The sequence below is a fragment of the Silene latifolia genome, chromosome 7, assembly GCF_048544455.1.
Source record: "Silene latifolia isolate original U9 population chromosome 7, ASM4854445v1, whole genome shotgun sequence".
Taxonomy (NCBI): domain Eukaryota; kingdom Viridiplantae; phylum Streptophyta; class Magnoliopsida; order Caryophyllales; family Caryophyllaceae; genus Silene; species Silene latifolia.
In genome coordinates, this window is record NC_133532.1 from 71807166 (window position 1) to 71825566 (window position 18401).

At 40.6% G+C, this 18401-nt stretch overlaps 1 protein-coding gene across 1 annotated transcript; it reads right to left on the reverse strand.

Moving 5' to 3' along the window:
• Positions 1 to 3428, reverse strand: LOC141592298 (tubby-like F-box protein 5). The gene is made up of 5 exons (XM_074412901.1): positions 3026 to 3428; positions 2023 to 2456; positions 1420 to 1507; positions 978 to 1107; positions 1 to 896 (listed from the first exon to the last, which is right to left on the reverse strand). Exons 2-5 carry the CDS (start codon positions 2362 to 2364, stop codon positions 242 to 244), a joined length of 1215 nt encoding a protein of 404 aa, XP_074269002.1. The 5' UTR covers positions 2365 to 2456; positions 3026 to 3428; the 3' UTR covers positions 1 to 241.
• Positions 3429 to 18401: the final 14973 nt, after the last annotated feature.

Consider the following 18401-nt stretch of genomic DNA (forward strand, 5'->3'; position numbering starts at 1 on the left):
TCAAGCGAAAGGAAATCTCTTGATGAAATCTATCAAGCTTACAAAGTTGTTGGAGAATGAAAGTGTACAGGCCTGTTTTCCCTATCATAAAAATATACATACATCCTTGAAACTCTGCAATACGAATTATGGTAGTACAATGACCGGAAGAGCCTCATCTCAATTTCACAAGAAAGACGGCACTGAGGCAATTTCGAAGTTTCTGCCATGACTGCCCATCATGTTGCATTTCTTTTAGAAATCATTCACACACTGGCTTGGTATCAAAGCTACTGAGACAAATTGCAAAGGCCTGGAAAGCAGAGAGTGGGTAGCTATAATCCATTGTAAAAATGTCTTTCCCAATCTTACCAAACTGTAAAATTACCCTTTCTTGTTCAGAGTCCGGAATGTTATGGTGGGGTTCAACAGCTGCAACTAGTTGAAAATTTTTGACTGAGGCCACAGTTACCCGGCCTCGGAAGTTCAAGCACCAGCACTGGAGCTGCTCATGCCATCTAGGAGATTTGTTCTTAAGTATAAGTCGATCCCCGGAAACAAGACAAGGTTGTTCAGATGGGCCAATTTGGTCTTCCTTTCGTTTCAAGTTTTGTGAAGCCACTGGACACAAATCGTCAAATAAGTGAGGGAAAGCTTTTGGAGTTGGGGCAGTGCCCCCTTCTTGGATTGAAGCAAGAGGAATTGAGTCCATGACACAATGAAGTCTCCTGGGCCCACGAGTGCGTAGAACGTTGAGCTCATACGAGACAGTTCCTATATTGTAATTGCCAGCAGGCACCCTAGGAGATACCTGTTTACAATGAAATCTCCGACTCGGACGCCCACTTGTCTTGACTGATGAATCACATGGAGGTTGACTATCATATACCGTAAATTTTGTACCCAGAAAATTTGACCTGTTAACAAGATTATTTATTAGATATTTGTTTGAAATTGTCAAGGAAATAATAGTTAGCTAGGTCAAAAAAGAAACTTGCCTGAGTTTTCCAACATATGCATTGCTGGCTCTTGAAAAGTCGTCCGCCACCAATGATATTAAAAATTCCGTGCTAGTTGCTCTTCTGACTTTCCTAGCAGCTAGTAACAATTTATCATTCTCATCTTCCGCTGCAAGATTAATAATATTTAATTATTAGTAACAGCTTAGCAAACTACTACGGAGTATATCAGCAAACCATTTAAAGGACGTCACTCTAACTTGGACACTTCAAACGACTGTTAACAGTACCAGGTTTAATCTATGAACAAGAACATTCATTAGGAAAATTTTTAATCTGCAGAGAATTCAAAATGAATCTGTCTATTCTATTTCGGGGTTCACCGCATGTAAATTGATGGTAACATCTCTTATGAAAGCACAAACATATGTTGTGTCCAATTACAGCACAAGGAAGAAGAATGGGCATCAGCATGACTTACAAGGTGTCAATCCATAGTAGAGGCGAAAAGTGGATGTTCCGCTATCTCTTTTGATAAAGCACTGGATATGATTATTCCGGGGACCAGGCTACAAAGAAGCCAGCAAAGGTAATCAGAGGTAAGCAATGAAATGGAGAAAAACAAACAAACAAAGAGAGAGAGAGAGAGAGAGAGAGAGAGAGAGAGAGAGAGAGAGAGAGAGAGAGAGAGAGTATTAGTATTTCCATTCTCATTGGACAAAAAAAACTCTATATTTCATGGCTCACCGAACTCTTTGCATTTCTGGTTTTGTGAAGTAGCTGTTGGTCAATGCGGTTTGCAACTCAATTTCATTATGGGTCATTTGGATAGTGCAAGAATACCCTTTTTTGGATTTTCAAGATGTCTAAGTGTAATGGGGCACAAGAAAGGGAAGAATAAAAAAATGGAATTTGCATAGCACTGTCAGAAGATGAATCTTTGCTGCGCTTTATATACAAGGCACCCCTATGCATTTTGGCTAATGACTCAAAGAGCGCTGAGTTTATGCGTACCTAAATCACACCTTATCTAACTATGGTTGTTGTATCAAATAATCTTAGTGATGAACTAAATAAAACATACCTGCTTCAAAGAGATAGGAAAAGTAAGGCGTCCACATTCTTCTGGAGTCTGAACAATTTCCTTAGTGACCTCTCTCCAAGACCTACAAACGGCAGCACAAAACACAACAGCACTCCTGGCAGGCCAGACTGCCTCACTTGCTTCGACCCTGCATATGATATCCAAAAGCAATTCCGGGGGCAAATTAGCCCACTGCCCTTGCTCAAATTCCTCAAGCTGTGCAGGTTGATCAGGGACAATATGCGACCTTGTTCTCCCACGCCACAGCCTCCCATCACTTCCTCGTCTTGATAAGTTTCCGATTCCTTCTTTCATATCCTTAACAATTCCCATTAAAGACATCTTGTTGTACTATATTCAGACCTACTTAAGATTTCACCTATGACCGCTAATCTGTAGCATTCATCCCTCAACAGTAGACAACCAAGAAAAGCCTGCACGGAAACCCCATGTTGAGGAAGACCAAAGTCAGAAAATTCAAACTAATTTAATGAATGTATAGAAATTCCCCAGAACTCCTCCTTAAACTTACACAAAAATAAAAGAACAGATTACGAAACAAAGTTTTGAGTTTTTTTCAGAAAAAGAGGAAACAAAGTCAATCTAATCCGGAAAATGTAGGAAACAAATAATTTTTGCGGATTCGATCAGAATATACAGATCTGAATCTTAAAAAAAATGAAGGAATAAAACAAAAACGATAAAAGGAAATGCAAAGTCAAGATCTTTCACATTTGAATTAACAACATAAGCAAAAACAATCCAGCAGCAATATCCTTAAACTTTTAACATTTCAAATAAAATAAAAGTAACTCAAAATTTTCAACAATCAAACCATTTTAAGATCCGATTTTTCTAATACAACTAAATACAAGGGGGGTGTCGGGGCGAGGATTCGAACGTGCGACATATCGTCCATAATCCCCCAATCTTAACCGCTACACTAATGCATCTTTAAAAGATCTAATATATACAATACTCTATTAAAAAGAAGTGAAGAAACCTGAAAAATTGAAGGTGAAATAATGATGATGGTGAAAGCAGGGAAAAGAAGAGAGAGGATGAAGAGGATGGTGGTCAAAACACCAAACCGGCAACCCTGACCGGACCGCAGATCCGCTGACCGTGGATCTGCTGACCGTATCCCTTCTCTCTCTCTATATTTCTCTTTCTATGAATCTATGTTATCTTACTTTTAATCAATCTTTCGAGAGATTCAACTTGGCTGGCTTTTTCCTTTGTTTTTTTTTTTCCTCTGTCCTCACTATTTTTAGATCCTTGTTGTGTTGTTAAAAGACATTAACGATAAAAGGATATTGACTAAAATTGTGTTAATTATCCTTTTGGAAAATTCACATCATACCTTTAAAGTGGATCATTATCCAACTTTTTAAGTTTGTGTACATGTTATCCTTGGGTTTGAATTTCAAGTACAATATATCTTTTTTTATTGGTCTTACAGTCTTCAATTGAGCATAAATCGTAGACCAGAAGTCGGAATTGACTAACACTTTTTTTTTTCCAGTTTGATTATCTCTATAATTTGATCAAACAAAAATGGTCATTCGAAAATTTAAGATCGAAGTTAGGGTTGATTTGACATTTTCGTCAAAAACAAAACCCTAGAAACGTCAGTCGACAATTTTTTTCTCAAATCGTTCATTATAACGAGATAATCATTTAAAGAAAAATTTTTGGTTGATTTTGATTTCCGCTTTAAGAGTTATGCTCAATTCAAACATTTTATAGCGACAAAAAGGGTATGTTGTGCATGAAAATCAAACATGAAGGGTATCATATATACAAACATAACATACTGGGTACTATGTATAATGTGGTAAAGTTTAGGGGTATCACGTGAATTTTCCATAATCCTTTTTTTAATTCGGAAAATTCACGTGCTACTCTCGAACTTTGTCATTATGCACGTGGTATCCAACTTTTTAAGTTTGTGTACATGATATTCTACATGTTTGATTTTCATGCATAACAGCCCCTTTTTGTCGTCGTAAAAAACTCAACTGCGCATAACTTTTAGACCGGAATTCAGAATCTGACAATTTTTTTTCATAAAATGATTATCTCTTCATAATCTAGGATTTGAGGAAAAAAAAATTATCGACTGGCATTTTATAGGGTTTTTTTTTCATTGAATATCCCAAATCAACCATATCTTCGATCTTAAATTTTCGAATGACCATTTTCGTTTTATAAATCTATGATCTCGAAGAGGTAATCAATTTGAAAAAAAAAATTAGTCAATTTCGATTTCTGATCTATGATTTATGCTCAATTGAGAATTTTAAAAACGATAAAAAGGGCACGATGTGCTTGAAAATCAAATCTTAAGGATATCGTGTGCAAAAACTCAAAAAGTTGAGTACCACGTGCAAAATGGCAAAGTTCGAGGCTACCATGTGAATTTTTCGTTTTTAATTTAACAACACAGTAATGTGGTGCTACGACCTGTAGGAGTAGTCAGTAGACCTCAGACCCGACTTCCAAGCGAACCACACCTGAACTGAGGAATTTAATTAATCTGTAGTTTTGATTGGCCAGAATTAATATGAACTGACCATAATGTTTATTATTACATACTAAATATTATCTCTAAATAACTTAATAATAATAGACCCTGAAAATGACCACAATAAGAAGTGGCCCGACCCGACGTAGTCTTACTCGATTTCTTCCAAACGCGAAAAGATCCAATCCAAACTGACCCCACTTAATCTAAATCCAGCCCATTTGTCAGGTCTAGCTAGGAGTACTCGAGCTAATCGTTATTTCCTCTTATTTAAGAAAGATTTTTCTTTGAAAAAGTTACAAAATTTCAAAAGAAAATTTGCTTACATTTTTTCTGTTAAAGAAACGGACTCAATATTTTTGACTTTTAAAATTATTACCTACTTTTACAGGAAAATATATAGTCAAATTCGTTGACAATTTAGATTGCTTACTCTTTTTTTTTTCAATTGAAAGTACAGACTTAAACTTGTTTGCTTTTTAGATTACTTTAATATTTAGATTACTTTAATATTTAGATTACTTTGACTCCAATTTAACAACCTAAATAAATAAGAATGGGCCAAATTCCTTTGAGATTTTCTCCAATTAGGACAAGAAAGTAGCTTAATGGAGAGGAAGGGAAACTATCTAAAGAGAAAAGGGTACATAATTCAAACAATAGTTATAGTTTCTTTGGCCTGTGATTGATAATGAGTGTGTTTTGAGTTTATAATTGTTCATCCTTGAAATCATTATATATATAAATGAATCTTGTAAAACCGCTGACTTGGCGCAATCTCCTTTGAGAATTAAGGTAATGCAGCCCTCACATTCAACCTCACAAAATCAGTTTTGTGAGAGCCAATCACGGTTTTGCAATATGGCCACATCAGCACAAAAAAAAAAGTCCAATTAATCTGATTTAACGTACCCTTTGTCATTCTCTATGGTACTTGAAAATGACAATGAGCAATTTTCCAGAAAAATGTTTTACAAATCCAAAAAAAAAAAAAACAAAACTCTCAAACTTCCGTCTTCCACCCACCATCTCACCATCATTATCTCAACTAATCAATTCTTTCCCAAAAACAAAATTTCAATTCTACCGGGTTTCTTTGACATTAGAAATCGCTCTCTTTAGTTCGCCGATGTAACACCCCCGTACGCCAAAATGCCTTACCAAGGACCATTCCAGTGTATGACGGTGTCACCATCTCGGTTTCCCGAGGAGGTAGATCAAATTAGACAATAAAAGAACTATTGTAAACATTAATATATCTTATACAGTACGACTCATTACAACGTCTTTATAATAAAAGGTACAACTATAACACTCATGACTCTGCCTCTCTAGACTGGTAGCGTGATGACTCGATCTCTCCAATCCTAGCCGCCATCACCAACAATACCTGCTAAGCCAACTGCTCACCATCCCCGAATGGATCACCGCAGGTTTCACAAAACAACAACAACGGGGTCGATCGACTAATCAATGTAAGACAAGTATAACAATATAAACGGTGATCATCCTCTATCCCGGTCTCATGACCTCGACAAGAATCGACTACACCCCGAAGGGTATAGCCTGCCAGATTACCCATCGCAACAGGTAATCCTCGCCTTGATGGGTGACCGCAGCCCATCCCACCTAGTCCAGCTCATCAACGAGCGACTAATAATCCTTGTCCCTTAATGTGCACATCCCCTCCCGTGGCGGGTTCCACGGAGGGCGAACTAGGGTGTGAAGTCACTCCCGCAAGTGACTCCACCACCATCACAACACACACACAGCCTTACAGCTGTCACAACACCACAACAACACCACCATCACCACTACACCAATACTCCGATGATCAGCAGATAACAATCATACACAATACAATCACAATCTTAAATCAATTAACAGTGAACTGATTAGGGAAACCCTACCTCATCGCAAAGCATGCAAGACTTCCAATTACAACCACGCACGACTCCAATAAGCATCCTAACAATAATAACCATCTCCTATTACGCAACTATACTCAAAGAATCACTCAAAAGAACACAAAGCAGAAACTTACCTACATTACGCATCGACGGTGACATAGACGACCACCACTTCCGTCATCCTTTCTCGGCGAATCCCGTCATTCCCATGGTAGAGGTTTAGGCTAATTTCATTAAAGTGTGAAGATATGGGGTGATAGGGTAGAGATAAGCTAGGGTTAGAGAAAGAGGAACTGTCGAAGAAATGAGAAAATGAAATGAATCTCGCGAACTTGCGTTTATATTAACGTGTCGACAGCAGCCATACTCGGTCGAGTACAAGAGTACTCGGCCGAGTAGGCTCTACTCGGTCGAGTATGGGTGATACTCGGCCGAGTAGTCTCAGCTAGGTCGAGCAAGTAATCCTATAAACCTCATGGAACAAGTCTGATCCCTCACCCATTCATCCCTAAGGTCTGTTTGGTCAACATTAACGGTCAACAATGTTCTTAAATATCCTGGGTGTTACAATCTTCCCCCCTTAAAAAGAACTTCGTCCCCGAAGTTCAGCCCTCACGACCCTCTCCTCAGGTTTACGCACCGCGACATTAACCACCCACACCAAGGTGTACAAATTTACATCATCCTGACATTACCATCCTACCATCTTACTCAAACAAATAATCACCTATCACAGCTACTCCTCCAAACAATACTAATCACCAACCTTAACATACTCTTACGGAAATTAATGAACTCACATGCATTCTTTTGCCAAACACAACACAACTACTATCAACCATACACAAATGCGAAGCAATACTCTAAACAGCACTCAACCATACAAACATAGCAATATACAAATGCAAACCATACACAAATGAAGCAATACTCTAAACAGCACTCAACCATACAAACATAGCAATATACAAATGCAAACCATACACAAATGTGAACCACCACGATCTGTACACTTATATCAATTATCATAAAAATTGAGTTGAGACACCCGTGCACAGTATAACCTTCATATTACTTGAATACAACATGGCTACAGCTTAAAGGAAACATGAACGTAAATTCCGAATGCTAACATGCCTAACATACATGTGATTCCAAAATCATAGGTATAACTAAATACATATTTCACATAATTAACTACTTAATTCCGCGACATTACTCTTCCCCTCTTAAAGGAACTTCGTCCCCGAAGTTCACCACTAACCACTTCCCGTGCCCAAAGCTAATACGTACCTCATGACAGTGACATTACTCATAGACTCTTGTAGCATATCTCACTTTATGACATTACACACTTGTGACTTATAAAGACAAAAAAAATATTTCAGCAACCAAGTAATGTATAACAATATAAATATGATTAATGAGGAATAGCTGTCTTATGCGTAACTCGTTGAGGCAATTATCACTGTAATCAAACATATATCCGTATAAAACTTATTACAATTACCACGCTGGCTGAGTATGATGCTACCTTTCATATAATTTAGTGATTCGGGTCTTCCTCCCCTAAACCACTTAAGTTTCTGTAACCAAGCAATGTTATATAACGAAACATTTACCAATTCGTAGCTTATTCCAACAATCACGTATCCGTGATACGATCATAATCCATCTGTGAAGCATGTTATAGTATAAAATAACAAAATAAGGTACTAACAACTCTTTCATACAATTATCATATAACTTGTGTAGTTCACCTAGCTAATTCCCATTAGCTCCCTGTTTCCGCAATATTCGGCCGAGTATGAAAGGCTACTCGGTCGAGTAAGCTCTACTCGGTCGAGTATATTTGTATACTCGGCCGAGTTAGCTCTACTCGGCCGAGTAGTGACTATGCTCGGTCGAGTTATCACAACCAGAGAGCGTTCTGACGACCTTACCTAGAGCATTCACAATCAACTTGCATAAAATTCTTCGCAGCAATATTAAGCATAACTAATTCCTAACATAAACGACATTCAACACATCTCCATACGATAATTAAGTAAATAACGGTCTTATGGCCAAATACAGTCATCCAACGGAAGATACCAAATTCCGAAAGCAACATCCAAAGAAGAAGTAATAAATCCGACACAACAAAACAAATCCATCACAACCAAGTAAGTCCAACATCAAAGAAATCAAACTAAATAATCTAACAACATAAGATCAATAACGAGGACCCTCCTCCATGTCATCATCACCACCGTGCAGAAGTACCGCACTGAAATCCCCGCTCTCCCGGAAAGCTCTGCTCGCCGAGTAGTCCCCTCCTAATCGATCGCGAGTTGGCTCCCCACGGTCCCGCGAGGTAGCAAACTCGGTCTCCTCCGGAGGTCTCCAGTAACTCGGGTCAACCCCATAGCTGTGAAATACTCCCGTATCCACCCCCGGTCCCCTCCACCAGACAGGCTGTGCTAACTATGTCCCTATGCCCTGGTTAAGGGTCATCTCATGTAGGTTGTGGAGCACCAAAGTAGAGGAGATCCGCTCAGCCAATTCATGCGGCTGCATCCTGGGATCATGCACTGTGGGGTAGGGCGAATACTGATAAGGGTGGTAAGGGTAGGAGTCAGGGGTAGAGTAAGAGGGCTCAGGTACAATCGGGTCTGCCCTAGACTGCCTCACCCCGCGGCACTCCCTAGGTGGGGGAGGTACCTGCTGCTGCCCCTCAGGCACGGTGACCGGCTCAGGTAAGTCTAAGAGAATCCGCGGGTCAATCAGGTAGGACTGGGGCTCAGGTCTAGGAATGGCACAAGTCTCCCACTCAGCCAAATGATCAACAACAGGGAGATGAGCTGGGTCCGGAAGCACCATCCACATAGTTCCCCTCACTCTCCAAGCATACGACCCATCATCCATCTTCCTCAACCATCGGTTCTGACACCAGTACTGAGCGTCCATGGTAGGCACAATCTCTACATACTCATTCCTCTCAGGAGGTGGGGCCTCAAAATCTGTCAGGCGCTGAGCTAGGCGGGTCACTATGGCCCCGCAGGCAATGTGTCGGGTCTCGGACTGTGCCATGCGCTCAAGACTAGAGCACACTACACCAAGGGCACTGTAGTAGAATGGTTTCTGACGGTGTAAGTTGAGGTAAGACATAAGTAACATGACCTCATGGGAATTAAGCTTGCTCACATCATCTCTCGAGTATAACAAACAGGTCATCATCCTCAGGAACATACGAAGGGACACGTACTGAACATCATTAATATGCATGGCACTGGCACTAGGGGCAGGTCTACCAGTCAAATATGGAAGGTAAAGGGGTGCACCACTATTCTTGGCCACATCACTAAGGTAATCATCCTCCTCGGCCTCTAAACCCAAATGGTCAGCCAACTCGTCCAGGGTAAGCTCATGATCCTCATTCATGAGACGAAAAGAGACAGTCTTTCCCTTCTTATCATAAACAAAAGAGCTCAAAAACTCTAAGGTCAAGTGGGGGTAGGATTTCTTTCTCAGATGATACAACCCCTCCATGCCCAAAATCTTGAAAATATGAAATATGTCCTCCTTGATCCCCAAAGTCTCAAGGATACCAGGGTTAACACAACGGGTGGGGCGAAAAGGATGACGCATAAGAGCCACAAAAGCCTTACGATGATTGAAATCAGAGAATATTACCGATGGATGTGCCTCCACCGGCGTGAACTACGGTTGATCTGGGGTCGACCGGTCTCCAAGCTCGAACATTAGCACGAGTTCTTTTGTTGGGTAAGCCTCTGGTTTTCACCATACTGCAAGAGAACAATTCTTTAACAGGGGATTGACACAAAATTTCTTAGCGCAAAAGACGGACTGTTTTCAATTGTATATCGATTTTAGAACCATCCTTTTAAGACAAATTATAAGAAAATCACCAATTACCTTACAATTTATATGGTTACAAGCTTTAATTTGTTTCAAATTAGGGAATAATCATCAACAACCAGAAGATTTCAGAAACAATTCGTTTTTACTAACCCTAGATTTCAGAAATTGAGTTTTAAACCATGAACTTAATCAATCAAGGCATACACAAGATTGGTATACAGTTGAATCCAAGAATCAACAAATTAAAGACTAAATTTCAATTGTTTTAGCAAGGAAATCGAAATATAGCATGCTATTATACCATAACTTTGAAAACAAGTGAGAAAATTGAGTTTAAACCTTACCTTAAACTGGTTTGAGGCAAGCAAGAACAAGTAGAATACCCAAGTTTTACCCAAAAGCTTGAGGGAGGTAGGATATGGAGTTTTTAGAGAGAAGGAAAAGAAAGGTGAGAGGCAGAAATAAGGAAGGAAGGAACGAAAATAGGGTTTTTGTATAACCCGTATAAGTCCTGCTACAGCAATACTCGGTCGAGTATTGGGAATACTCGGCCGAGTGTCGGCTACTCGGTCGAGTATTTAGGATACTCGGCCGAGTGTCCACTACTCGGTCGAGTACCTTTCTTACTCGATCGAGTTTTGAAGAACAGAAGCGATTATTATTCTCACAAAACGGGCACTCGGTTGTGTAGCTTGATACTCGGCCGAGTATGGTCTACTCGGTCGAGTACACTCATCTACTCGGTCGAGTTTTTCGAAAACAAAGAAGAAGTCGTAACTTTTCATTGTTCCTGCAAAATCAAATAATATCGTTCGGAGTTCCGTGCATCCGGCTCGTCACTATTAAAGCTGATTTCTACCACATAAACACATAACAACATCACATCCATCATCGGAATAATCATCACTCCTACCTTCATTCCTCACTTTGCCATGAAACTATTATATTCTATCCTTATAGCATACTCACAATCTAATGACAGTACCTACAAGGTTTAACTCTTATGTCACATCATCTCTAATTCCGTTAAATCACCAGATATACACCATAATCACATTTGCAACGTAGCAATTCAACACACAACACATTCATCGTGAAACAAATAGGTTAACTTATCACCGATCGCACATTGCAACAATTCCATCGATCACTTCAACTTTTCCGCACATACATCAACACATATCACCCTAATAGTAGATACTCACAACAATCATCACCAAGCAATCAACGACTCTCACTAGCTACCCTTTTCCCGTGTCTGGCTTAAGTCCGATGGGGCCATGATTTTGAAATGAGGGCGCCTACTCACCCAAAATCTAGCATCGGCTGGGGCTCCCAACGTACATACACCAGGTTCATTTTAATTGACACCCTATATTCATTAGATTCATTGGTTCAGTTCCAAAATCGCTCGGCTCGATACCACTTTGTAACACCCCGTACGCCAAGATGCCTTACCAAGGACCATCCCAAAGTGTATGACGGTGTCACCATCTCGGTTTTCCGAGGAGGTAGATCAAATTAGACAATAAAAGAACTATTGTAAACATTAATATATCTTATACAAGATTTCGACTCATTACAACGTCTTTATAATAAAAGGTACAACTATAACACTCATGACTCTGCCTCTCTAGACTGGTAGCGTGATGACTCGATCCCTCCAATCCTAGCCGCCATCACCAACAATACCTGCTAAGCCAACTGCTCACCATCCCCGAATGGATCACCGTAGGTTTCACAAAACAACAACAACGGGGTCAATACTGACTAATCAATGTAAGACAGTATAACAATATAAACAAGTGATCATCCTCTATCCGGTCTCATGACTCAAGACAAGAATCGACTACACCCCGAAGGGTATAGCCCCGCGATTACCCATCGCAACAGTAATCCTCGCCGCCGGTGGGTGACCGCAGCCCATCCCACCTAGTCCAGCTCATCAACGAGCGACTAATAATCCCTGTCCCTTAATGTGCACATCCCCTCCCGTGGCGGGTTCCACGGAGGGCGAACTAGGGTGTGAAGTCACTCCCGCAAGTGACTCCACCACCATCACAACACACACATGACCTTACAAATTTGTCACAACACCACAACAACACCACCATCACCACTACACCAATACTCCGATGATCAGCAGATAACAATCATACACAATACAATCACAATCTTAAATCAATTAACAGTGAACTGAGTAGGGAAACCCTGCCTCATCGCAAAGCATGCAAGACTTCCAATTACAGCCATGCACAACTCCAATAAGCATCCTAACAATAATAACCATCTCCTATTACGCAACTATACTCAAAGAATCACTCAAAAGAACACAAACCAGAAACTTACCTACATTACGCATCGACGGTGACATAGACGACCACCACTTCCGTCATCCTTTCTCGGCGAATCCCGTCATTCCCATGGTAGAGGTTTAGGCTAATTTCATTAAAGTGTGAAGATATGGGGTGATAGGGTAGAGATAAGCTAGGGTTAGAGAAAGAGGAACTGTTGAAGAAATGAGAAAATGAAATGAATCTCGCAAACTTGCGTTTATATTAACGTGTCGACAGCAGCCATACTCGGTCGAGTACAAGAGTACTCGGCCGAGTAGGCTCTACTCGGTCGAGTATGGGTGATACTCGGCCGAGTAGCCTCAGCTAGGTCGAGCAAGTAATCCTATAAACCTCATGGAACAAGTCTGATCCCTCACCCATTCATCCCTAAGGTCTGTTTGGTCAACATTAACGGTCAACAATGTTCTTAAATATCCTGGGTGTTACAGCCGAAAACTAATTAAATTCTCAATTAGTTTTCTAATTATTATTTTGATTTTGATTTGTTTGGGTTTTGTGATGTACAACAACAACAAAGTGGTCACATGTATGGGAGGTTAGGGAGTTGTTTGAGTCTTCGTCATCAACTCCCATGCCGAAGCTGTAGGGTTAGATCCGTATAAAACCCTTTCTTTATAGGATTATAACGCAAAATTTATATGTAGATTATAGTCATGAAACGAAATTAACAATGAAAACGATAAAAATTATAGAAATAACCTTCGGTCCTAGTGCAAAAGGCAATGAGAGATCAAGTTAGATCTCCTCCTAATCGTTGCACCCAAGATATCCGAGTAATGCCCTTGTGCTAGAGAGAATCCCCTAATTGCCTTGCAATATCGAGGGGATTGTTTTGTGAGTTTGTGTTGGATGAGAGATCCGGGATTCAGGAGGCACAATTCCCAAAACCCTAATATTTTTTAGCAAATGAATTAGGTTAGAAGTGAAAGGAGAAAGCTCTCCTTATGGCCTCTCTAATTCGGCCAAACCGAATGGATCAAGGGGAAGTGGGCTTCCACTTCCTCTTAATTTAAACTTGTGGTCCGGTTCATAATTCGCTAAGTGTATATGACACGGTCTAATTATAAACTGTCATCGGTTATCGGATATTAAAGCATCAACCAATTACACGGATTAGTTGAATTATTTAATACGTGTCCGACAAAGACAATATCGTATAATTATATTTATCCAATATACATTAATCAAATATAAATCGCTTATATTTAATTTTACGAATTAACTGGTTAATTCGCCTTTAGCCCATGATATTTAATCCGTATTAAATATTATATCTCAACATCGCATTTTAACTAATTATTAGTCAAATAACTCAGACTAACTGGTTAGTCAAAATTGGCATCTACATGACTGTATTTTCATACCGTCACGTCACTCAAAACGTATCCTATAGGTGTGCATTTTAGGGACCAGTTGATCACCGCCATCTGTATGACAATAACGTCAAACTTATCTAGCAAGCCAACCGTTATTGATAAACGTGGATCAACTGATTATGATACAAAAGTATACCCTTTTGATCCTTTTAGAGATTTATAAGTCCTTGCACTAACTGTTAAGGACACCAACCCCAACAAGCTCCCACTTGTCCGTACAAGTGTGTGTGCAATGACGTTATCCGCACTAACTGGAGGACACAAGCTCCAACAAACTCCCACTTGTCCGTACAAGTGTATGTGCGATAACCGATTCTCATATTCATTTAAAATTTCTCCCACTCAATGTAAAACAATTTGCAGATCTGGATCCACAAAGGTCGTATTTTACAATCGATCTGGATCAAGAGTGGTTTCCCCGACTAGAGAGTAACTTAAGCGATAAGACGAATCCGTATCCGAGCATGGCCATGCATTTCGATTCTGACTCCTCGAGTGGCCCCGAGAAATATCGAGTACCGATAAAGGCTGAATATTTCCTTCAACTCGAACTCCTTCCGATCTAAGCACAGCATGAAATGACGCAGAAACAATCTACTTGGCCCCCTGTTACGGATGACCGTGAGAAAGAAACCAAAGTCACCCAAAATCTGCCTTATTCTCTAGAGACAGTCGATAGTCAAAAGAATCGACTCTTAGGATCACCATGGAGGTCCTATCCACGACCGGGCATCGAATGTTATAAAACATTTAGGACTCCACGTCGATGTCACAATTGTGTCCTACGAAATATCCGTATAAAACGCCTCGTGATTGGTCACCAACTTTGTTGACTTATGGCTAGTTGAACCCACCATCAACCAACGTCACAAAATAATTGCCAGAGTTATCAGCTCATGTGGGCAATTAAGGACTAAAAAAATATAATGTTCTTGCAGTTCACTTTGTGGTGTTCAAAATTTGTCGTACAAATCCACATGAAAAACAAAATATATATATATATAAATTATCAAAACGATGATGTTGTATAGAGTACAAAAGCGAATGAATCTAATCCATAAAAGAGTACTACAACTTAGGAACACGTTTAATTCCCATGGAATTAACGTGCCCTTCATGCTTATCTTGTCGTAATGCTTTAGTGAGAGGATCTGCTATGTTATCATCTGTAGCAATCTTTTCTATCACTACTGTCTTTTGCTCCACGTAATCCCGGATTAGATGAGCTTTCCGTTGTACATGTCTAGACTTGTTGCTAGACTTTGGCTCCTTAGCTTGGAAGATGGCACCACTATTGTCGCAATAGATGGTGATCGGGTCATTCGAACTAGGCACTACAGATAGCCCATGTAAGAATTGACGCATCCATATCGCTTCCTTTGTAGCTTCAGACGCGGCATAGTACTCGGACTCGGTCGTAGAATCTCTTTGTAACAGATTTGTTTGAACTCTTCCGGTGATCTAGCGCCATTAAGAGTAAAAACGAATCCCGACCGAGATTTCGAGTCATCACGATCCGTTTGGAAGCTAGCATCACAGAGGTTCTTGTTGCAAAGATAGCTTTTGTTCGCCTCCATAAGTCAAAGCCCAATCTTTAGTCCTCCGTAGGTACTTAAGAATGTTCTTGACAGCCAACCAATGTGATTCACCCCGGATCTTTGTTGGAATCGACTTGTCATACTCAATGCATATGCCACGTCGGGACGTGTGCATATCATGGCATACATGATAGATCCTATTGCCGAGGCATAAGGTATCCGTGCCATGTGCTCTTTCTCTTCCGGTGTCTCTGGTGCCTGAGACTTGCTCAAATGCACCCCTGGAGACATAGGAAGGAACCCCTTCTTGGAGTTAGTCATGCTGAATCTCTCTAGGACTTTGTCTATGTAAGACTCTCGGGACGAGAGATAGCATCCGTCGTGATCTATCTCGATAGATACGGATGCCTAGAATTCTTTGTGCCTCTCCCGGATCTTTCATCTGGAAATGGTTTTTCAACCATACTTTCACCGAAGTTAAGAGAGGTATGTCATTCCCAATCAGGAGTATGTCGTCAACATACAATATTAGGAAGACAATCTTGCTCCCACTCGACTTGATATATAAACATGGTTCCTCGACCGATCGAGTGAATCCATTTTCTTTTATCACTTGGTCGAAGCGATGATTCCAACTCCTTGATGCTTGCTTAAGTCCATAAATGGAACGCTTAAGCTTGCACACTTTCTTAGGATGTTCGGATCGATGAAACCTTCGGGTTGTACCATGTACAACTCTTCCTCCAAAAACCGTTTAAGAAGGCGGTTTTCACGTCCATTTGCCAAATTTCATAGTCATGAAAAGCGGCAATCGCTAAGATAATCCGAATGGAACGCAGCATGACTACGGGTGCAAAAATCTCATCGTAGTGCAAACCTGGCACTTGGGTGAAACCTTTAGCAACAAGTCGTGCTTTATAGATATCTTGTTGACCTTCCACAGAATGCTTTATCTTGTAAAGCCATTTGCATTGAAGGGGACGAACCTTAGCAGGTAAGTCAACAAGATCCCATACGTTGTTCTCATACATAGAGTCCATCTCGGATTGCATGGCCTCAAGCCATAGCTTTGAGTCAGAACTAGTCATGGCACCTTTATAGGTTGCGGGTTCACTACTCGTTAAGAGTAGAACGTCATCTATATCATGTTCCTCGACCATACCAATGTATCTGTCCGGAGGAATAGAGACTCTTCCCGACCTCCTAGGTTCCTCAGAATATTCACGCACTGGGATTGAAGGAATAGGTTCCTCCAATGGTTGCTCGGTGTTTGGTTCTGGAATCTCCGACAGTTCGAAGGTTCTATCACTCTTTGCATTCTCGAGAAATTCCTTCTCTAAGAATGTCGCACTAGCCGCAACAAAAACACGTTGTTCGGTTGGCGAATAGAAGTAATGACCACGTGATCCTTTAGGATAACCTATAAAGTATGTCTTGACCGATCGCGGGCCGAGCTTATTTTCAGGTCTCCACTTGACATAAGCCTCGCAGCCCCAAACCCGTATAAAGGACAAGTTAGGGACCGTTCCCTTCCATAGTTCATATGGAGTTTTGTCAACAGCTTTAGACGGACTTCGGTTAAGTATTAGAGCGGCTGACAAAAGAGCATAACCCCATAATGAATCAGGTAAAACCGTGTGACTCATCATGGATCGAACCATATCAAGTAGTGTTCGATTTCTCCGTTCGGACACACCATTCACCGAGGTGTTCCGGTGGAGTTAACCGTAGGGCGATCCCACAGTCTTTAAGGTGTTGATCAAACTCGTGAGAAAGATACTCGCCACCACGATCTGAACGTAGTGTTTTTATCTTTCTACCAAGTAGGTTCTGTACCCTATTTTGGTATTCTTTGAATTTCTCAAAGGATTCACTTTTGTGCTTCATTAAGTAGACATAGCCATATCTACTTAAATCATCCGTGAAAGTGATGAAATACCTATAGCCTTCTCGTGCGGTGATTGACATAGGACCATATACATCCGTGTGTATGAGCCCTAATAGGTCAGCAGCGCGCATTCCAACACCTTTGAAGGAAATACGAGTCATCTTACCGATGATACATGATTCACACGTGCCAAATGATTGAAAATCAAAGGCCGAGATGGCTCCATTTTTAATGAGCTGTTTTACGCGTTTCTCATTAATGTGTCCCATGCGGCAGTGCCATAGATATGTTTGATCTTTATCACCTACCTTTAACTTTTTATTCATTACGTGTAATATTTCGGTCGTCTGATCTAAAACATAAATTCCGTTCAAGGAGATCGCCTTGCCATAAATCATATTGTGTAAAGAGAAAATGCAAGCATTATTTTCTATTACAAATGAAAAACCAAGTTTGTCAAGTGCGAAACCGAAATAATGTTTTTCGAAAGACTAGGAACATAATAGCAATCATATAATGATAACTCAAATCCGCTAGGAAGCTGGATCACATATGTCCCCTTTGAGATGGCAGCCACTCTTGCTCCATTCCCAACACGCAGGTCAACCTCACCCTTTACGAGAGGCTCGAGATTTCGGAGGCCCTGCACATGATTACACAGATGAGAACCACAACCAGTATCTAGTACCCAAGTTCCGTAACTTGCATGGTTAATCTCAATCATATGAATAAAAGTAGAAGAAGAAGACATACCAACAGGTTTAACGCGACCCGCTTTTATGTCCTCATGATAAACAGGACATGTCCGCCTCCAATGCCCAGTCTTGTGGCAGTGATGGCATTCCATGTTTTCGGTTTTGCTCTTTGTCGCGCCTGATGAGTTGCTCGACTCACCAGGCCCACTCTTACCTAGACCCGA

Bases quoted from the DNA above. Each gene is read 5' to 3' on its own strand.
- LOC141592298 (XM_074412901.1), bottom strand. From the start codon at position 2,364: ATGTCTTTAATGGGAATTGTTAAGGATATGAAAGAAGGAATCGGAAAC. The intron at 1,508-2,022 runs GTATGTTTTATT...GCTTCTTTGTAG, and splicing joins TTCCTATCTCTTTGAAGCAG to CCTGGTCCCCGGAATAATCA. The intron at 897-977 runs GCAAGTTTCTTT...TCTTGTTAACAG, and splicing joins GCATATGTTGGAAAACTCAG to GTCAAATTTTCTGGGTACAA.